Genomic DNA, 23,308 nt, shown 5'->3' with positions numbered 1-23,308 from the left:
ATTATTTTAAGAAAACATTGGCCTTTTTCAGTTTAAGTGATAAAGAAAATACATAATAAGGAGTCATTTGACTTAGAGAAAGATGAACTATAGTGCTCTAAGTAGGATACATTTTTTCACATGATGTAGCCACTCATTTTAAAATAGGTTTTTCTTTTTAGTGGTAATCTTAATAATTTTACCCACTTGAGTTGTATTATATTTTGTTATGCAACACAGGTTGTTTTCCTATTCAGTGATTTTTTTTAAACATTTAAATTTATTAAAAACTGGATAAAAAGATTGTCATTTTGGTGGCAAACACTTGTGAATGACTTCCTTTATATGAATGTCTTTGTTCTAAGTTTTCTATTTTCCTCAAACAAAACCAGGTAATTCTATATAGCCATCTTAGGTCACCATAATTTGCAGAAATGTTTATAGTAATGTAGGAGAATTGTCTGTTTAATAGATGATAACATTTTTAAAAAAAAATCCTATTTGTAGCGTGAAGAATGTTAAATAGAAACATTTCTATATGTGAGATCAAGAAATACTTTTAAATGGAAAACCTTAGGATCTAATGAAAATACATGATTAAGATAAGTCAATATGAATTCTCTTGTCATGGTGTAGTCTTTACAATTTAAAGCAATTATAAGAAAGTTAGTAGGAAATTGCTTGAGGAGTGGTTATTAGTGGACAACCTCCCTCAACTCCCTTCAACTGTTCCTTTTGCCATTCCCTATCTTGGTATTCAAAAATCATGAAAATTGCCCTTGGATAAAGAAATTCTCTTTAAAAAAATAACTGTGTTACATTAAGGACTGCTTATTTCAGGAAAGTGCAAAGCCTGATCCATTACTAGCGAACAGTCTTCCAAACCATTCCAACAATTTAATTTGTGGATGGCATGGATTTCTTGAGATTTATATAACATTGAATAGCAAGTGTTCCAAGATTTAACCCCTCATTAGACAAAAATTTTTTAACCAACATTTCATTTTTAGCATTCTATTGGAGGTGAAGTATGGCAGTTTAAAGAATGTGTGAATGTGTATGAATGTGTTTGAGAACGAAGACCCATACTGAAATTACAAAGTGATTAAAATGCAGTTTAGTAACGCAGACTGGAATTTGGCTGGGATTCATGAGGGATTATTATTCTCCCTGTACTTTGACAGTGAGCTTTTTAATGAAGTGTAGGTGCTCACACTCTGCCAGTGATGAACAGACTCACAGCATGAGGAAACAGAGGAAAGATTATTATCTCAAATGTTTACATAGGATGTTAAATAAAAACTACTAAGGTAAAAAGTTCAATGCTTTACATAGATAGTAAACTATGCATATTATTTTATTTGTAACCCCATACGTTAAGAAGGGACATTGTTAAGGTAACAATCACTTAAAAAGCAACAACCAATAAACCAATATTTAACTTGGTATTTTAAATTAATAATTAAAAATCAAATTAAACAGCATCTAAAGTAACTAAGTAATAACAAAATCCATTAATTCAAGCTCTACTTATTGGAAATATGATAATTCAATATGGACTAACCTAAAATGTACCTGTGGAGATAGAATAAGGGTGTAAGTTAGTGCAGTATTAAATAAGATTTCAGGGAGCCCCTAAACTTATTTTTGAACTTTAGAACTAATTCTCCATATGCAAAAACTGATTAACTACAAATTTAAGTTCATTCATACATGACATTATTTGAAGCACTGTATTTGTATTTCACTAGCAAAATTCATGTCAATAAAATATTTTTGAAGCATTTTATTTTCTAGATATTAGTTTGAAATAGTCATTCCAGTGATTAGTCTGAATTTCTATAGAAACCTAAGCGTTTAATGAAGACATACTTCTGAAAATAAGGCAATTTTTCTATAATCTGCTTATGAATAGAAAAGAAATCTTTGGTTTTTAGTGAAAGTGGTAGGAAGGATTTTGCAAAAAGAAATACTAAAGAACCAAAGCAATTAAAAAGTTCTTAATAAGCAATGGGAAACTCCAAACCCCCATCAAGGTCAGTAGAGTACCTAAGGCACCTCAGGTTCAGACAAGACAATCATCTTGCTTAGAGTTCTAGTAATCTATGTACATGATTTTTACCATCTTGAGAATGTGAAACTGAAAAGGTAATGTCCAACAATGACTATTGTGAATAAGAGAAAATCATAAGAGTTGGTAAATGAGAGAGACATTGGAGACCATCTGTCCTACCTCCCATATTTATAATAAGATGAGGAAACTGAGGCCCAGTCAAGAAAATAGAGGTGACACCAGTTTGTGTTTCCAGATTCCTAATCCATTTCTCTTAGGGCAGGACAAATTCTAGATTTTAACTTTCATTGGCTAGTAAACCAAGTATAAAGGGTTTCAGAGATGTAGATTTGAAAAAAAAAAAAAACCCATCAAATCCCCATAGGCAAGTTGGAAATGTATAATACTTTACTGTCTTAATTCCTTTTTTACCATGTGTCGGACAACTTAGCGCATATGTTAATGGATTTATACAATTCCTTTCAATTCTACCTAAAAACAACAGACCAAAATTAAATAAGTTACATAAGATTCTATTTGAGCACACATAAGGCCATGATACTTAATGTGAACCACGGTTTCTTGGGATAAAGACATCCAATGTCCAATTCAGAGAGAAAACTTCTGAATAGTTATCCACTAGACTCTTTCCACTCTTCAATAGGGAAGATGATGCTTATATTTTCTAAAAATCTCTACAAAGCTTACATACAACAAGACAGTACATCCTAGATTTGTGACTGATATGAGCATTTAAGGCTGTCATTTTCAAGTATAAAAGTTTAGTGTTCCATTACCCAGTCTGTGCAGTAGACATAGCTATAAGCTCAAGTCATGGAAATTAACAGAAGCCCACCAAAGACATAAAGAAATCGTAATTTAGGCAACAGCAAGTTTAAACATAGGAAAGACTAGAAAAAAAATTACGGATTAGATTACGTTTCTCTCAACTGTGTTAGGTTGTTCATCCTGAAGCTCTAACACTATTATCTGTTGCATGGCGTTTGGAATACGGCAGATCCACAGCAGACCAAACAAAGCTGAATTAGGTAATAGAACTAGTAATTAAGATGGTTCACCTCTAACACAGTTCTTTGGCCTTTTCCCCCCAGAGAAAGATTAGAAATGGCTCCAGTATACCAGATAAGCTTCACAGATGAATGTGAAAATTTGTCTCCAACTTTTTTTTTTTTTAAGCTGAGCCTTAAAGCTAGGGACCAACGCACACTGCTTATGGATGAAATAAATCAACATTACTTCTTGCTTGATGTACAATTTTGAAATGTAATATGGCTGGAGAAAATTACTATCTGAAGCCAGTATTTTGTTTAACTTACACTCTAGGTGTGTACATAAGTTTTAGTTCTAGAACTTCTGCTATGGTTCTAACGTCTATATCTGAAAGGTGGAAGCAGCTGCTCTGTTATAAATTCCACGTGACATGCTTGGATTCTAGGTCTTTTCTCTTTAACACAATTTAAGAAAGTTTCTTGTGGTTTGGTCAGCATACAGACTTCTAATTTCATTTGATATACACAGCCAATGTAGGAATTAAAAAAAAAAAATACCAGCTAGTTCAGAGAGCTGAACTCAGGATTATGACAAAATCTGACCCAAAATTTTAATTTGTAATTTTAGCATGTATCTCATGCAGATTGGGGAGCATCAAACTAAATCTACCATTGCCAGAAGCCTTGTTACAGTTTAATGCACATTAATTAAAATGTGTACATTTTTTAGTGTTCATGATAAATGCAGTTATGACCTTATTACACTTTTGGCATTCTTTAAGAAAGCACATTAAGCTTTAATATAGAAATATTTAGGTTACACTTGTGCTCAAGTAATAATAAAACATCTGTTCTTTTTTGATCTCATACATTCTCTCCTCAGGTATGGCCCATCTCCTGTACGCTTGGAGCGACCTTTGGCTACGTGGCTGGCCTTGTTACTTCACCACTCTGGATATACTGGAATAGAAAGCAACTTACGTACAAGAACAATTAATTGGAGCAAAGGGAGAAGGTATTTCTTTGTGCAGATTCCATATGGGCTGTGCAGAAATGTATGTGGTCAAAGGCAAGCAGCTCCATTTACAGCACTGTTTTTTTTATGTAGTTACATGATGTGATTGTAGCTTTTTAAACTATGAAACCCCTGAGAGATTGTACCTTCTAGTTGAAATAAAGTATTTATAATAGATTGTGGCTTCAGATGCTGTTTACTGCTTCTTAGACCTTTAAGAAACGTTCTTAATGAACTTTATAGAATTCTGAGGACAGGTTCGTTTTTTTTCTTTCAAGTTTTAAACTGCTTCATTATCTATAAGAGGTCTGGGTATAGCTGTAGCATTTCATAGGCTTTCTGAGAGAAATGGACAGTTTCCTTGGCCACTGAAGATGTTTCTCACGTAATCAAACAACAGTTTATACATCTTGATCCTATTCTTTTTTTTACTGTGTGTTTCTTTGGAGTTAAAATGGCTATGATAGCCTCATCAAAAACAGTCTTCAATCCCTTCTGGGTTAAAGCTGAACATTCCACATAGCAGCATGCTCCTATCTGGGAGGGAGGGAAAAAATCACAAATATAAAATCTTTTTTATACAATTAGTATAATATAAACACATCATTATAAGGAAAACTATGAAATACAGCTATGCAAAAAGAATAAAGTCATCATCCATATTCATAATCCCCCAGAGACAGCCAACTATTAAAATACTAGTGATGTCCTTCTAGACTTTCCATGAAAAATTCTTTCATTCATCAAATATTATTGGGTATCTATCATATGGCAAGCACTGTGTAGGTGCTGAGGGGACGTCAATGAACTGAAGAGCCGAGTCGCTGCTGTGTATCACTTAAGAGTTGCTCATGTTATACTGGGGCAGAGGCAAACAAGAAGGGGATAGAGTAGATGTAGCAAAAGCTATGGGGAAAAAACAGAGGGAGTGGGGAGTGCTGAGGACAGTGGTGGTGGTTGGGGATGTCTTCTCAGTGGAGAAGTTTGAGCAGTGAGGGATACCTAGGGGAAGAGCTCCAGGCAGGCGGGGGGACAGATGCAAAGACCCTGATGCAGAAGCATGCATAGAGCATTCAAGAAACAGTATCCCACTGAAAAAGTGATATTTGACCCGAGATGGGAAAGGAGTGAAAGAATGAATAACGTTCACATGGGGAAGAACATTCCAGGCAGAGAGAGCAGTAAAAGTATAATACAAAGGCCCTGAGGTAGAACTTTGGGGGAACAGCAAGAAGGCCAGTGTGCCTGGAGTACGAGTGAGGCCATGACCTAGACTTCAGCCTTTACTCTGAGTGAGCTGGGGACCCTACTGGTGGATTCTGAGCAGAACACTGACCTGACTGGGCTGACACTATAAGACTTACGCTGGCTGCTGTGTTGAGAACAGATTATCACGGGGCACAGACAGAAGCAGAAAGGTGAGTTGGAAGCTGTTCCAGTAATCCAGGCCAGAGATGGAGGCGGCCTGAACCAGGTGGAAGGAGGAGATGGTGAGAAAGAAGTGTCTGGACTCTGGATGTGTTCTGAAGGTAGAGCAATATGTTTTGCTGAAGGGTGGAGTGTACAGTGTGAGAGAAAGAGAGGACTGGCTTGGAGGGTAAAATTAGGGATTCTATTTTGAACATGTTAATTTTGAGATGCTTGGCCACCCAGATGGACTTGTTGAATCAACAATTGGGTAACTAAGTCTAGAGTTTAGGGAATAAAGAGGTCCAGGCTGGAGACGGAAATCTGGGGATCTTCACTTGTAGACTGTTCAAGCCACAAGACTGAAAGCGGCTCATTTAGGCCTAGGGACTGGGTGTAGCTATAGAAGAAAAGACATCCAGGAAGCTGAGTGCTGATTCCTGGGGACTTCAACATTCAGAGACCAGGAAAATGAAGAGATGGGGGGGAGAGTTGGTTCAAGAAGGAACCAACTTTGCCAAATGCTGCTGATAGGTCTAGAAATGGGATCATATTGTTTTGTAACTACTCTTTTTCTTAAACTACATAGTAGATATGAACATCTCAATAGATATTTTAGTATGAACTTTTAATAGATGCTGGATTATTTTTTGCCATTATAAACAATGTAGTATCTTTGTAGCTATCTCAATCTATCCCTAATAATTTTCTTTTTTATTATAAATTGACACATTATAATTGTAAATATTTATGGGGTACAAAGTGATGTTACATATACATGATTTGGAATGATTAAATCAAGCTAATTAATAAAGCCATCACTTCAGATACTTATCATTTGTTTGTGGCGAGAACAGTTGAAATTTACTCTTAGCAATTTTGAAATATGCAATCCACTATTATTAACTATAGTTACCATGTTGTGCAGTGTATCTCAAAAGACTTATTCCTCCTGTCTAACCGAAACTTTGTACCCTGGACCAACTTCCTAATAATTTGCTTAAGATAAATTCCAACATATGGAATTGTTTGATCAAATGTCCACGATTTTAAGACTTTTGCACATTGTCAAGATTGCTTTGATTCAATGACCAATAGTATAACAGAGTGCCCATTTCTCTGCACCCTTGAAACATTAGGTATTATAATTAATTTCTCATTTTGTGCCAGTTTTATTGGTGGAACTTGAACTTACATTTGACTACTAATAAGTTTGAACATACTTCCTCCTCTTAAGTGGCAATCTGTATTTTTTTGGGTGAATTCTCCATTGATGTTCTTAGCCCACTTTTCTATTGGGATATATGTCTTCTGATTAATTCATACACAAGGAGTTCCTATATATTAAGGATGTTAACCTATCTTCCCGCCATACATGTCAAGTTTGTTATGTGACTTTTTACTTTATTTCTGGCATTTGATGTATTCAATTTTTATGTAGTTAAATCATCAATATTTTCATTTATGACTTTATCTTTATGACACTTAGAAGTTCCTTCTCTCCCCAAGATTACAAAATTGAATACATGGAATTTCTAAAGTGACTTGTTAGTGAAGCCATTTATCTTTTGCTTTAGGAAAAAGTGTCCTCCAGAAAGTTTTCTTGCTTTTTTCAGCCTCCTGATAGTACATTTTAAAAGTCCTTATTAGATTCTGTTTCTACAACGTCCTATTAAAGTCACAACATTTAAAAAATAGAATCCAATAATGTTAGGGCCAAATGGAGAAAAAAGGAAACCTAGCTTTGGGGTGGGGAAGAAGATATGTTAAAAGGTATGATGTGCATCACTGTTACACATATTTTTAAAATGCTAACATTTTCTATCCTCTTTTCATAAAAAAATTGGAGGAAATTTCACCACATTTCTTTTCAAGCCTAGCCATAATTGTTTAGTTGTAACCACAAATTCAAACTGTCATCCTATGTTGCTCCTCTACCTAATTCAATGAGTCTTAACTGAAGACAGAGCCTGATTTGGCTCTGAATGTTTAATTAAGAAGGGCTGAAAATATCAGCACCTGTTTCTGATGCCTCTTTCTATATGTGACTTTTTTGGAAAATACTGTTGGCTGGGAAGCACAGGTTATAAAAGCCAGGGCCCTGGAGACAGGCTTTGGAATGAAACCCACCTCTGCCATTTGTTGCCTGTGGGACCGTGGGAAAGTTACCTGACATCCCCAAGCCTCTGTTGTCTCTTCTGTATAATGGGGGAAACAGACCTACCTACTGCATCAGAGCAAGGATCAGAAGAGCTAATGCACGAAAAGCACTGAGCACAGTGCCTGGCATACAGTAAATGCACAATCAATGTTAGCTTCTATTACCTTAGCTTCTTTTACATTTAGTTTTAAATTCTGTAAATGTTCCATTACCTCTTTTGCTAGTTTCTGTCCTTGTTCCACACATATAGGTTTTTCTTTCATGTCGTTGAGTCTTGCTAAAGTTTTGGGGTCATCTCGGAGATCAATCTAATTAAGAAAGGTCAATAATGTCCCATAATATTACAAGTCTTTAAAGATAAATCAAAACATGTAATCCTGTTCAATCCCCACATACAAAAAAAAAGATTAAATAAAAGAACTTAATTTTTAAAAACTAGTAATATAATTGCTTTCTTTTGGCATTATTTTTTCCAAAAATAGATAAAACTTACTAACTTGTAGCTGAGATTAAACACATGCAGCATTTGCTAAACCTTGGGACCATTTTTCTGAGAGCAACCCCCTACAACAGACCACAGAGTTTATTCTTAAACAGGGAAAATCAAACTAGACATACCTGAGTTCCTATTAATAAAAAGGGTACATTTGGTGCATATTCCTTAAGTTCTGGTACCCACTCTTCTTTGACATTCTGAAATGAGGCTGGATTGACCACAGAGAAGCATATAAGGAAGACGTCGGTCATTGGGTAAGATAAAGGCCTCAGACGGTCATAGTCTTCCTAAGGAACAAAGAAAAACCTCAGAACATATTTTTATATTTACATTTCTATAGTGTTAATAATATGTACATTAGATTAAGTGGCAAAAGACGCCAATTCAGGAGCACTCCACAGATGGAATGTACAGCACTCCACATAAAACAAGATAATTCCATTTGTTTTTATTCTTCCTTTTGAGGTTCTGAGCACCAGTAGGGGAAAAAATAGGACAGTACTGTTAGCAACTACAATGCAAACTTTGAGAAAATACATTGTGATGACTAACACTGTCACTAGAAACATTTTTAACTTAAGAATTTGCACAAAGAATTGAGTATAGCAGCTAGCTGTGGTCTAAGAATTAGAATTTATAATAACTAATATAAACTGAATGTTTGCTGGTCTATGTACTCTCTCATGAGCTCTCTCATGGATTACTTATTTAATCCTTATAACAACTGTATGACAAAGTACCCTTGTCCCTGTTTTCCATTTGAGTAAACTGAGGCACAAAAGTTAAGTTAACTTGTGGAAGGATGACAGCCAGTAAGTAAAGGAGCTGGGATTCACACCCTGGCAGTTTCTACTCCAGAGCCTGCGCTCTTAACCACTGTACAGCTGAGACCTTCAAGCTTTGCTTTTCCCGTTTATATAGTTTTCTTTATTGTGTGTGTGTCTGTGTGTGGAAATTTAAAGACAAACATACAGAGTAAAACCCACAAAACCCCCCTTTTCTCCCCAACTTTCATTCCCTTTCCCAAACATTTTCATATGTATCCTTCCAGTTTTTTTCTATGCATGTATATACCTACAACTGTATATAGTCACACACGTGTACATAAATGAAATCATGCAATACCTGTTGTTCTGCACTTTCCTTGTTTTGGAGGTCTTTTGAAATCAGAATATGTTAGGCTTCCATATTATTTTAAACTGCTGCTTCATGTTCCACAGAACAGCTACACTCTGATGATTGTTTTAGCCTCTCTCTACCATAAAAAGTGTGAACGTCCTGTTTTGCACAGACCATTTTATGTGACACAAAATTCTGCTTATTTACATTCTAGAGAGTGAGCAGAGTCAGGATTCCATTTTTGGCATGGTAGACTCTCATCTGGTTTCAAGGAAACTTTATTTTTAGCCTAGGCCACCTCCCCTCTTAAATGACCCACTTCACTACTAGAACTAAATGGATGTGGAACTAAGGGAATATTAAAAACCTCTTCCACTTGGAGTTTCAGCAGTAGTATTTCCCTCGTGGAACAATTTTCCTTTCACATCATCTGACATTTTTCTTAATATAACTTTCAAGTCAAGCATATTAATATCTCAAACTCTTGCCTTTTGTGGTTAACCCTTCTGTTTTTCTGTGATGCTTTTGAAAGGCACATCTATAATCTGGGCTGTGGACATTATAAGATTTCTCAGGTGTCGGCTATCACCGGACAAGAGGGGAAATACCATCCCCAATCTTCTGTACCTTTTATTTTTAAACCTGGAGGCCTCTAAATGGTTTGGACAAAAACAGTGCTTTGGTGTTAAGAAATTATTGATGAAGAAATCAAGCAGAGTGGGTATGAACCATGTTACAGCCCAGCCAGTTACTACAAGAAGACTACTATCAAAAATATAACATGTTTTTAAAAATCAGTTTGTGTTAAACAGTACAATTGGATGCATTAAAGGTACTTCCTGTTCTCTCCTGCCTATTTCAAACTGCAAGTCCGTGAGAAAAAAAGAGACCACATTTAATCTTGGCATCCTACCCACCGACTCTATGCTTCTGAGCAAACCTGCAGTTGGCGTAGTCTGGGAATGGGGCGTTTTCGTTAAAAATCACTCCTCATCCATATTTAGATTTCCAGTTTTCACAGAAATAGAAATGGGGATACTATCCCACAGGATTATGAGGAATAAATGAAATAATGTAACTAAAGGACTAAGCATAGCACCTGGCACATAAAAGAACTCTTCCTTTGCTTCAGCATAAAGCTTTATCCTGTGGGAAATTGATTCTCCCGTCCCTCTGCAAACCCATGCAAGGTCCCATGTGTCCCACACTAGTCCTGGCTTTGTATTTCCTTCCAACCACAGAGAAGAAACTTCTTTGGTAAGAAATAAAATTCTCTACACTGTCATCAAAACAAATCAAACTAAAGTCTCTTGTGGGCAGTATAATTTTCAGATTAATAAAAGAGAATGATATATTATTACTGTACAAATTAGTCATTTTGGAACTCTATATCCTTAAGACTATTTAAAATGTAACAAAGAAAGATTTATATTTTTTAAGGAAGCCAAATTCGATATTTTAATGAAAATTTTACTTTTGAAGCAAGTTTACCTCCTTAGGGAAATAGAATTGTGCACTTTCTCTAGGGGGAGATGACAAGAAATGAATGCTAGGTTCTCCAGAAATCCTTAATAATATTAATCCAAATATTCTACAGAACATAAATCTGCTGTAGAGATTCCTTTTATAACCACAGTAAAGCCTTTCTTCAGAGAGAGACACGTGGGCACAAAGGAAGGCAATTAGACCAATCATTTCTAGATATTTGTTAAACTGCAGATTTTGTTAGAATAATTAAAATGTGAAGAACTGGAGTTATAAAAAAACAAAACAAAAACAAGTGTGTTTAGAACACCTTGGAGAGAAATGTTGCTTTTTAAGTCTAAACTATCTAAATGAACTCCTCCTGCGTGTCTCTGGCTAAATAATTGGCAGTTATTAATAAGAATGAGACCTTTCTGCTTCCATTCAGCCTGAGTAATTAGAAGTCTAATAATAGATAGCAAATTTAAAAAAGAAAGTATCCCTTGTGCATACTGTACCCTGCATCATATAAAATGGTTTATACCCATTGCACAGTATCTTGAGTGCATTTAATATAAAATGTTGGATGTAGGAATAAATACGTGGAAGTGTGTAGAATCTTTCATCTCAAGCCATACATTTTAAATTTGAGAACACAGAGAACCTTAAATGTGGAGCAACTGCCCTTACTTTAAATGACCACTTATCAAAGTCAGAGCTTCTCACAGCCAACTCTCCAGCGTCCTCCTAATTAACAAACCAATTATATTATGGTTCTAATAAAAAAAAATGTAGGTATTTAAACATTTTAGTGTGGCAGCTGGAACATTCTCAGGGGTAGACAAAAGCATATTAAAGACACCTGTCTGACATCAAGACCATGAAAAACATGGTGAGTTCAGTCAACAGGATGGTCGGACTGCTTAGTAAACTCTTCATCTTCTTACCAACTGGCGAGGTACCAGAGGTATCAATTGTCAAAAAGTATATTCTGGCAGCTTAGTGATTAGGCTTTCCATTATTGAAGAGTCCTGGATATGTGAGGATAACAACCTTAATCCTTAAAAGTATCAAACACTTAACACCTGACAAGAATATGCAGACAACAAGAAAATGAAGAAATGGGCTCCGAGAGGAAACAAAAGATATTCTGATGCAACAGAGAAATGCAGCCAATGACCACCCATTGGAGACCCCTCTTCACATACAGCTCAGCCAGCGGTGCCCAAGAGCCTCCCCACACCTGCACCATTCTCGTTCCCTCCTACTTTAGTGATCTTTGTTGAAAATACATGTTTTTAGGATGTTTATGTCTGTTTAAAATACATATCCAAAACATGTATTTTAAGTAAAACCACTCACATTGGACAGTTTAGCCTCTACCATGCTTTGTTGGCTGGTATGCTATATCACACACTGGCCATTTAAAAGCAATCAGCAAAGATTTATTGAGACTATCCTGCATGGAAAATGTTCTAAGGAGGCATGTGCACAAATAAAAGACATCACTGTGCCCTCTGGAGCTTACAGTTTAGTTGGGAATTCAAGACATAAACATATAAAAAGATAGTCATATACGACAATGGGAGAAATAAAAGTGTAAGCTGGAGCAGGTGAATATATAAATGCTTATTAATCTAGGAAACGTTACTAAGTCCCTACTATGTGCCCAGGAAAGTGCTAAGTGCAATCATCAGGGAAATGAAGGAAGGACAAGATTCAAATACTATCTAATTTTTAAAACATCTTGTACACAATTGCAAAGCTCTCATTAAATATCTGTATGTTAAAAACAAGGCAACGAGCTCGAATGAGCAACAGTACCCATAATGCACCTGGGCAGACCTCAAAGCCACAGCCAAGAAGAAAAAGAAGTCACTGCCAGCTGGTGTGGGAACGTGCCCAAGGTTAGCACCCAAGAGGAAGAATTCTCACTGGTGGGGAGATACACACAAATGTGGAACAGTCTCTGCTCGTAAGAAGTTCAGTATGTTCATGTATGTGAAGTTCATATATGTGAACACAATATTACAAATCAAAATGTGGTAAATATCAAAAGTAGAAATTAGGAGACACTAAGAAAAGACTTCTCAGAAGAGGCATTTGAGTTGGTCCTTCCAGAATGGAGAGGATTTGAAATACACAACCTACTAGCAACGTGGTCTTGGTCTAGTCCCTTATTTCTTAGTTCCTCTGTCTGTAAAATGGGAGAATGTCAGTGACAAATGCTTTGAAGATCATAAAGTAACTACAGGAATGTATTACAACCCCAGATAATCCAGGATGTCTACTTTGATTTAGGCAATAGTCATTTATCAAAACCTCCAAGAGCTCTCCTCCGTAATAACCTAGAATAAGAAAAAGTATGATAGACAAGCCCAAGCCTTCCAAAATCTAACAGAGCTTCTGACTACTTTAAGAGATATATAAAATGTATAACAATTAAGTAAGAATGACCCTGACAACTGGTGGCTTTGTGGCACATGAAGTAGCAACTCTCTGTCACTTCCAAGGCACACAGTAGTAACCCCATCTGAAACATGTGTTTCTAGTGAGAAGCCCAAAATAGGCACCAGGCGTGGCTCCTGAAACCCTCCACCCCTCAAAGAGGTGACATTGAAGAGGACACATGGACTCAAGCCAGCTTCTGAAAATGAAAAGTGTTGTGCCATAAATCTAACATATACTATAAGCATTTCTACACTAATTCTTGGTAATAGTAGTCTGTGGAACCGCATTTCCTTTGTTTAGTCATTTTGCCACTTTTGAGTTCAATTTATATTTAACTTTGTGAAACAAAAATATCACTTTTCACTTCTTTAAAAATAGTACTACTACCTCCCAGTACTGTTAGATTAAAGAAAATTTGAAGAGGAGAAAGAATTTTTTTAAAAGTGCTACAAATTCCTAAGAGGTAATTATTTTTCAAAAACTTTTTAAACATTTGGTGTTTTCTTTTTTAATCTTCAGTTTGGTTGTGAAATGGTATTTATATGTCGATAGCCTGATTAGCTCTTAGTAACAGAAACATTGAAGGTTTAGCCTCTAACTTTCAGCAACTGTCACCTTCATATATTTTGATTTATAATAAGTCAGTCTCCTAATTAATTTACTAATTATTTCGGGGCCAGTGAACCAGATCTTGGGCTTCTTTCCCATTGCTACCTTCCTTTGACCACTGGACTGGTCAGAACTCCTGTTTAGGTTAGCTGGAGGAAAAGAAGAGAAAATTGACATCTAGTGGAGCAGAAAGAAACCAGCTAGAGCACTGGCCTTGTCATTATCTAACTGTGTCATTATGAACCAGCACTTCCTCATCTCTAAAAGCAGGGAACTGAACTACAAGATCATCCCGTCACATGGTGAAAAACGCTAAAACTAACACTTTTTACCCTCGTGAAAAGCCCTAGTAACAGATTTAATGTGGGAGGAGGTTCAAACTACTGGATAAAAATCAAGTTTTAGGATTCCATTTTATCTAAGCTGACCCCACAAGGCAGAGGATCAAGACTTAGCTAAATATGGCCCTCAGGCAAGCTTCATTTCCCCATCTGTGAAGGGAGAATAAATATAGCATACACATGTTAAGATAAATGAGAGAGTTGGTCAAGTGTTTTGAGCTCTTCAGCAGACAAGCCTGACTTTCCAAAAAAAGACAAACCACAACTTCAGAGCCAGTGCTATTTCTTTTGTGCATGGTGAGGTGACTTCCCTAGTTGTAAAGAATTTAGAGCTAAAATTCTACATTGTCTGAAACTATAATTACAAGTCTCTGTCACTAACACAGAAGTCAGCCAGCCTAAGGCTTGCAGGAAGAAAGTAAACGTCAGGTCCCATTTCCATGTAGTTATACTCCTTCTCTAACTTTTTGGTATGTATTTCATGTTCATGGAATATTCATTCATTCATTCATTCATTCCAGTAAATGTCTGGCAACTAGTGCTGAAGCACTGTGTATGTACAAGTGAAAACAGACACGGACCTTGCCCTCGTGGAGTTTAGAGTAAAATACAGAAGTAGGCACGTGGCTCTCAACTAGGGCAGTACAATTCTATGTCTGGGGGACATTTTAGACATTTGGGAGGTGCTTTCAATTATCAAAATGAATGGGGGAACACTACTGGCATTTAGGGGTGGGAGCCAAGGGGCTATATAACCTGTATGGTGAAAACAGCCCCAGGCCCCCCATGATTATTAAGTCTACTGCTAGACATTCATAAATATGAAAAACACTTTTGTAGGAAAGCAGCCTGTGGTATGGCAAGAGTGACGCCATCTTGGAGTGAAACTGCTGTGATGACCAATGTTTGACCCCTGCATACCAAGGTGTTCCCCTAGCACAGATAACCTCTCATAAAGAAAAAGCTTGTACATAGCTAACCACCCATTAAGATGCTTATCTAACTTTCCCAGAGGTCACAAGTTTCACAAGACAGTCCAGGACATGACTAGCTGCACATGTCTTTATCCTAAGAGCTTGCTTTTAGAAAGGATACTTTTTGGAGGATGGGTGCAGGGATCCACTGTCTGTCTGGCGGCCACCTGAGACATCACTTCTGTTTGTAAGTCCCTGTTAAATATTTCCTTTTGAGAAACTGGATTTCTCAGCCTCTTTCTTCTCAGCTCCCTTGGCCTTTGGAGGTAGGTTTCCATAGACCTGCTTACCTCGAAACACCTTTTATAATTACAGGAATCTAGGACCCAACTCTGTTGTATATATAAGAATAAAGGTTTCTGCATGGGTTTAATGAATTTTCTAGGAAGGTAATTTCAGTCCAAATTGAAGGAGAAAGACTGTATTTTGTTTGAAACATCACAGGAGTTGCTTACCATTGTAGGAAATCACACACCACTGGCAATATTGCTCTTAGAATCCAAGTCACCAACAAAACACAACTATGTCAGTCAGTCAACATTTGTTGTTACATACGTGGTAATTCTACCTATAGGTGTGGGTACCTGTTTATTTCATCATGGTTTCTGAAGTATTCAGCCCTGGGAATTAGGAATTTAATACTAGAATAAATGTTTTTATGATGAATTACTTTCCTTTTATTTCTCTTTCTTATTACTGCTAGGATGTTATATTGATTTAAAATCACATGTATAGGGAAGTTACAATACCTACAGATTTCATTTGAGGATAAGTAGAGGAGAAACAATTGTTATAAAAAAAAGGGTGATGGGTCTGATATAGTTGAGGTATTGAGTCAGGCATTTAACAAACTGGGACAAAAATGACTATAAATGCAAATTGGGACATGTGCTGTGGAAGGAAAAGAGCCAGGTTCTAGAAAAGAGAATAACTAGGGAGACCAGCTTCAGTCTGGGCAGTCAGAAAGACCTCTCTGGGGGATGACCTCTAGCCAGAGACCTGAGACAGACACGGGACAGTGTGTGCAAAAGCCCCGAGGCAGAAAAGCCCTGACATACTGAAGGCCCTGGGAAAAGGCCAGGTGACAGGTGCGGCTGGAGAGGGAGCCGGCCAGGACTATCAGGGCATATCTGCAGTGGAAAGACATTAAAAGGAGAGACAAGGGAATCACAAAATCTGATTTTTCAAAAAGACAATCAATGAGAAGAATGCATTGGAGGCAGGCAGAAATACAAAAAGAGAGGTTATTACAGTAATTCAGCTGAGAGAAGACAGAAGCTTGGACTAAGAGGTAGCAATTGACAGCTAGAGAAATGGCAGATTCTAGGTATGTTCTGGAATTAGACTCAGACTTGGGTGATGAGCTGGATGTGGGGCTAAGGAATAATTTGGGTTCTGGCTTAGGCAGCTGGATGGATAGTATCTTTCACAGGGATGAGGAAGACTGAGGGTGAAGAAACACATTAGGGAGAAAACTCTAGAGGCCAGTTTTGGACATGTCAAGCTTGAGATGTTAAGTAGGCGGTTGGAGGAGCTCTCTGCCTCTAAGTTCCAGTCCTGGCTCTAATAGATGCCCCCTTTTTGGCTGAACCAGAAGCATCTCAAATTTGAAATTTCTAGACTAAACTCATTTATTTCTTCCCCCTCAAATATGTAACTCCTTCTGTGTTCATCATCTCAATAAAAGATATCACCACCCAATCAGGCTGCACCAGCCAGAAACCTGGAAATCCTCAGGATCAACCCCAAATGCATGCAGAGCATCAACTCCTAACCTAAACGCACATCAAATCAGTCACCTGCCCAGCTAGTCTCACTGTACCTTCTCCCTCTCCGTACTTCTTCCCTGGGCTGCTCCTACTGGTCTTCCAGGCTTTGGTCTAGAAATCACTTCGTCCAGCAGATCTTCCCTGAACCCCCAAGTCAGCTCATAGTTCCTATGAGCATAGTTCCTATGCTCCATAGTTCCATAGCACCATGGGCTTCTGTCACCCTGTTTTTTACATTGTAATATAACTGCCTGTTATCTGTATCTTCCACGGGCTCCCTGAGAGCAGCAGACTATTGTTCAAAGCCTGGCTCATGGCACCTGCTTATTAAATTCTTGCTGAATGAATGAGGGTGGCATGTGGGAAGGGATCGTCAGAAAGGTTAGCTGCAGGCAGATGGCGGGTGGCTTGTGCTGTGCTTGCCTGTACCTCCTTCTCTAGCTACAAAGCTGGAGAAAGTGGATCAAATACCTGAATTCTCCAGTAACAGGCTCATTTCCCAGGCTGCTGTCATCACTTTCAGCCAGGAATCAAACTGCCTCCTGTGATCAGGGCTGTTTTTCTGTGCCACACCAATGGGTCCACCCCACCTGCCTGAATAATGTGAGCTCTCAATAGGAGAGCCTCAGACTGAGTGACACTTTCATCATTTTGGTTGCTGCTACTGCTTTTCACCACAGCCTTCTTCTCATTGTCTTGACATTTATTAAATATTTTACCTAGGCATGAAGGACATTGTCTACCCAGCATCCTTCTCCTACTTTCTCCTGAGTTAATTCAAGACCCACTCCTCCTCCACCCAGACACATGCCCCTGGGGACCCTGACCCCATACTTGACTGTGAAGAGAGTCCCTGGTTGGATTAAACCAATCACTGGGTTTAATTCCCCAACCCTGCCCCTCCCACACAGTCATTGGTTCTTGGGTGGGCACATGACCTAGATTGTCCAAACAGAACGAAGTATTCAGGAGCTTGTCCAAGATAGCTCCTCCCACCCCAGTATACAAGGCTTTGCCACTGCTACTCCTCTCCCCAACACTCCCCCCAGTATATAAGACCTTAACGCTCACTGGCCCCGTCTCTGCAGCTACCTGGGCCAGTGCCATGGTCTCTGTCTCACCACTAGTGTACATACATGCAACAGCTCAGTCCCAGACCTGCACTTATCCCTGGGACCGGCTATTGGGAAGGAGGCATATAGAAGTAAAAGGCCTGACACTGCCACCAGAGTGGCCCTCTCACCCTTTACAACACTTGGGCTACAGAGGCTGAAGTCTTGCACTGACATACGTGCACATGTCCTTCTAATACATGTAGACGGCAAGCAGCAAAGAGAAGACCCCACTTACTACACTGTGATTAAGGCCAAAATGCTGCCTTTCTCCATGTCTGGAGGATGCAGCCAATCTGTGTGGAGGAGTTAAGCCAGGTTTGGGGAACCTGTGGCCTTAATTAAGGCCACATGTGGCCTTCTAGGTCCTTAAGTGCGACCCTTTGACTGAATCCAAATTTTACAGAACAAATCCTTCTATTTTTATTAATACATTTTTGTTCATCTTTTATATTTTTATTTTATTTTTTAAATGAATGTATTTAAAATACCAAAGAATAAGTTGCAATGAAATAATACTCCCAGATTGACTGGCACAATTAGAACATTAGTGAGCCAAAAGGGCTAAACTGACGGCTGCTACGCTCATGATTTAGTTCTAACTTCCCCCACCTGACTGCAATAGTGCCACACTATTGCATGAGGCTGGTTGGCAAGAATTTATGGGAGTGGAGTATACTAGTCTGTTATCAGTTTTTAACAAGGTGTACTGGTTTTCTGTTTGAAGTGGAATTTGTGAACAGTTGCACAGCTTGACAGTATTTTTCTTCTTTTTCTTTTTTGAAACAGAATCCTGGTCTGTCACCCCAGCTAGAGTGCAGTGGTGCCATCATAGCTCACTACAACCTCGAACTCCTGGGCTCAAGAGATCCTCTTGCTTCAACCTCCTGAGTAGCTGAAACTACAGGCATGTGCCATCGCACCTGGTTAATTTTTTCTATTTTTAGTAGAGATGGGGTCTTGCTCTTGCTTGGGCTGGTCTCAAATTCCTGACCTCAAGGGATACTCCCACCTTGGCCTCCCAGAGTGCTAGGATTACAGGCATGAGCCCACCGCACCTGGCCTCAACAGTATTTTTTAATTCTGTCTGCTTAATAGCCCATCATGTCAAAAAAGACCAAGAGAACACTGAAGGAAGAAAACAAATTTTTTAATGAGGATTGGAAATTGCGATATTTTCTTGTTTCTGCTAAAGATAAGATGATTTGCTTGCTTTGTGATACTGCAATATCAACATTAAAGAAATTCAATGCTCATCAGCATTATAACACTATACAGACCACAAATATTTTAAATTGGAGGGAGAGGAGTGAAAGGTTGTATTGCAAAAATTAAAAGATGAAAAGCAAAAGCAAAGACAATTCTTTCAAGCAGCAAAAAGACCTGGAAGTAAGGCCACTGAAGCAACTTATAAAGTATAATAGCTTATATACTTGGGAAAAAAGAGAAGCCATTTAGTGATGTAGAAACTGTGAAAGAATGCATTGTCAAAGTTACAGGATGCTTAGACCCCAATAATGTTTCAAAGTACAAACAACTGCCTCTTTCGAGGAGAGCCATAACTGAGCTGCAGTATGAATTAGACTTCAACTTAACAGAACAATTGCATTCAATACTTCAAAAGGAAAATATACATTATTCAATTGTTTTGGATGAATCAATGATACTACAGACTTGGTGCAGGTTTTATACTTCATTAGGGTCATAAAAGAAGATTTTCTTTGCTACCAAGAGTCACTGGCTTTGGGCACTCTTGTGAGTAGAACAGGGGGAATAGATATCTTCAACAACTTTCAAGATAAATGTCGTGAAGTTGGACTGAATTTGGTAAATTTAGTGAATACATATACTGACAGTGTACCTTCCATGACAAGAAAACATGAAGGGTTTACTGCAGATTTTAAAAAAGTATTAACAGATCCAGATGCTCTCATTTCTTTTCATTGTATCTTGCATGGGCATCTCTGTGCTAAAGCTACTATTTAAGTGACACTTGCAACAAGTTATAAGTATTGGTTGTTTTTTTTTTTTTTAGACATAGTCTTACTTTGTTGCCTGGGCTAGAGTGCTGTGGCTGTCAGCCTAGCTCACAGCAACCTCAAACTCTTGGGCTCAAGCAATCCTTCTGCCTCAGCCTCCTGAGTAGCTGGGACTACAGGCATGCGCCACCATGCCTGGCTAATTTTTTTTTTATATATTTTTAGTTGTCCAGCTAATTCCTTTCTATTTTTAGTAGAGACAGGGTCTCGCTCTTGCTCAGGCTGCTCTGGAACTCCTGAGCCCAAACCATCCACCAGCCTCGGCCTCCCAGAGTGCTAGGATTACAGGTGAGCCACCGCACCTGGCCAGTATTGTTAACTATATTCATGCAAATGCAGCACCGCATTGTCAGTTTCCTAACATGCTAGAGTTGAATGATGAGGTATTCAATGGGGATTTGCTGTGTCATTCTAAAGTGCATTGGCTATTGCAAGGACAGGTGTTAGCCAAAATCTTTTATCTCTTTGAGAACAGATAGTTAAATTTTATGAAGACCAGAATCAGCAACGTGAATTATTGAAAGAAGCTTTCTATAGGAATGCAGCATTTCTGTGTGATATCATGTCAAATCAAAATGACTTGAGTATTTCTTTGCAAGGTAAAACTAAGCCTATGTACAATATGTGGCCAAAAAGCCCAAGCATTTCGAAAAAAGCTATCTTTTTCAAAACATTTTTCAAAAGGAAATTTTGTATGAACATTTTCCCCAGTTAGCAAAGGTCATTGATGAGGAGAATGATATATGTGAGTCACTTGAAGAATACACAGCTGTTATAGACCTATTAATTGGAAAATACAATGAAAGGTTCACTGACTTTGAGAATCATGACATCACACTCAAATTAGCATTTCAGCCTCACCTAGTTGATATCACCAAGGCACCTAAAGAACAACAGATGGAATTGATTAAGCTCTCAGTAGATGATATTTTAAAGTCGTTGTTTGACGCTAAGAAAGATCCACTTGAAATATGAAAAATGCAACAGAATACCCACACGCTTGGCAAAATGCCTGAAAAATGCTTTCTTGCTTTTCAACCACTTATTGCTGTGAATCTACGTTCCCCTACCTAACCCAAACCAAGATGCCCCCACAAATGACTGATACCCACCTAGAAGATCAACTGAAACTGTGGACCTCCACGCTGCAACCAAATATTCAAATGCTTTCCAACAAAAAGCAGACACAACAAAGTCATTAACACATTGACTGCTACACTAGAAAAAAAAAAATTTTCCCTGCGGCCATGTGTTTTATTAAAACAAAATGATCCTTTCTAATTTGTTATTTTTTTTATTGTTTTCTGTGTGTGAGTGATATGCAATGCAGTCCACGGTTTTAAAATCAAATCTTATTAATTGTAACAACAGGAACATCAACAAGTAAGATTTTCACAAACCGGCTGCAGAGTTTTGCTACACGAAGCCCCCGGCTTAAAGCTAGCCTGAGTTAAATACAACTCGCATGGCAGTCAATGTGTTAAAAGGTTAGTTAACTTTAAAATTAACAAATAGTTTTCATTTTTTGAAATTATTATCAAGTACCTAATAGATTTTTACAAAACAATGTACATTTTTATGTATATCTAATTGAAGTTTCTTGAATGCAGCCTTATTTGACTATAGCTAAATGAATGCGGCGCCCCAACATGAAAAGGTTCCCCACCCTCAGTCAAGCCACGACTGACAAACCCACGTGGAAGCTGAGTACCTGAGCCCCACTCTGCTGGCCAAACACACACAGCGCAGGCTGCCAGGGGAGGATGAGGAAGGCTTCCCAGCAGGCAAAATCAGGATGACCTCACAGACACACCTGCATAGAGCAGACCTTTAAAAAAATACACACAATTTCTCTTTGGGTGATGAAAATGTTTTGGAAATAGAAAAAGGTGGTGGTTGTATACTGTGAATGTACTAAATGTCACTGGAATGTATACTTTAAATGGTTAAATTTATGTTATGTGAATTTCACCTCAATTAAAAAATATATACACAGATTCACAAGTATGCAAAGGTGTGACCTTGCAGGTACACACACACTCCCACACAGATTTTTCTGAAAATTCAGAGAGATGCTACATGCAGTAGAATTACCCTGTAGGAAGTCCCTGGAGCCCAACCCATCAACTCCTCACAACCTGCATTAATCACCACTGCACACTCCCCACCGCTGAGCCTGGCTTATTCTCCTTGCACAGGTTGGATACCCTCGCCTTACCCTCCCTGTTCTGTATCACTTCTCTTCATCTTTTCCCCTCCAGCTCTGGCCTTTTGGCACTACAGAAGGTTCCCTGCGGGGCTCTTCCAGGCCTTTAACAAGCAGCCGCATCGCATTACTGCAGCCTATTTAACTCACAGCCGCTAGAAGCGTGCCTGCTCGCGCTTTCACGGGGACCCTGACTACCCACCGGACCTCCACCGTTAGCCTGCGAGACAGGGCAGCTCCCACTTCACTGATGAGCAAACCGGGGCTCCGAGAAGCTCACTCCGTGTCTAAAGACACAGGGACAGTTGGGCAGAAGCCAAGCAGGATGCAGTTCTCCTAACAGCCAGTTTAGGACCCCCTCCTGCCCCCTCTGTTTTAACCAGGCAGTTATTGGAGTTCTCAGACACAAACCTTCTGAATCTTTGAGTTAGGCTTTCCAGCTATGTGACCTTAGGCAAGTTACTTATCTTCTCTCTTTCCTTTATCTGCAAAACTGACTACTAACAGATCCTCCTCTTAAGCTGCTGGGAAGGTAAAATGAGCTAAGGTAGGAGAGGCACTGAGCGCCGTGGTGGCTGCTACTTTACAAGCTCACCTGCCTGGTCGTGTTCCCTCTCCACTCGGTTTCAGCAGATTCGGGGCAGAGTCATAAACAGGCAGAAAATGAGAACTGAGGGTAAAATCAGCTTTGAGAAAAACACCCAGAGAAGTTTTGCTGGTTTAAATAAGTGCATGTGTTTACACGGCAGGCAAGGACTGAAGTTAGAAATTTTATTTAAGTACCTCAAAAACAGCTAAACCAACATACCTCAAATGTGTCCCTTAAAAAAACGCTGGTTAGTGAGACCTGGGAAGGGAAACCAGCCAAGACACACAGGGGCTTTGCTGTGGCCGAGGAGGCCTCCCAGCCCCTGTGGCACAGCCGCGGGCAGGTTTCAGTGGCCGACTGGACACACGTCTGCACCAGCATCCTCTGCGTTCCGGGAGGATAAGCCAATCTGACAGCTGATTTCACTCGAAAGAGCCTGGCTAGGGAGACACATGCCATTCACCTAAGCACACCAGGAGCCAGTGAAACAAAATCAAAGAGAGGCAAACCTACA

At 38.7% G+C, this 23,308-nt stretch overlaps 2 protein-coding genes across 2 annotated transcripts in view; one reads left to right on the top strand and one right to left on the bottom strand.

Annotated features, from left to right (window-relative positions):
- PIGF (phosphatidylinositol glycan anchor biosynthesis class F) overlaps positions 1–4,234 on the top strand; it is a 31,574-nt gene extending 27,340 nt beyond the window's left edge. The window contains exon 6 of the mRNA XM_045549534.1: positions 3,926–4,234. Within this exon, the coding sequence (XP_045405490.1) occupies positions 3,926–4,039 (114 nt within the window). The 3' untranslated portion in view covers positions 4,040–4,234. The remainder of the gene's footprint in view (positions 1–3,925) is intronic.
- RHOQ (ras homolog family member Q) overlaps positions 1,298–23,308 on the bottom strand; it is a 41,095-nt gene continuing 19,084 nt past the window's right edge. The window contains exons 3-5 of the mRNA XM_045549535.1: positions 8,244–8,408; positions 7,838–7,933; positions 1,298–4,594 (exon numbers count right to left, since the gene is read on the bottom strand). Of these exons, the coding sequence (XP_045405491.1) occupies positions 4,439–4,594; positions 7,838–7,933; positions 8,244–8,408 (417 nt within the window). The 3' untranslated portion in view covers positions 1,298–4,438. The remainder of the gene's footprint in view (positions 4,595–7,837; positions 7,934–8,243; positions 8,409–23,308) is intronic.

This window comes from Lemur catta, chromosome 4, assembly GCF_020740605.2.
Source record: "Lemur catta isolate mLemCat1 chromosome 4, mLemCat1.pri, whole genome shotgun sequence".
NCBI lineage: Eukaryota > Metazoa > Chordata > Mammalia > Primates > Lemuridae > Lemur > Lemur catta.
This window is presented reverse-complemented; position numbering and strand designations above follow the sequence as displayed.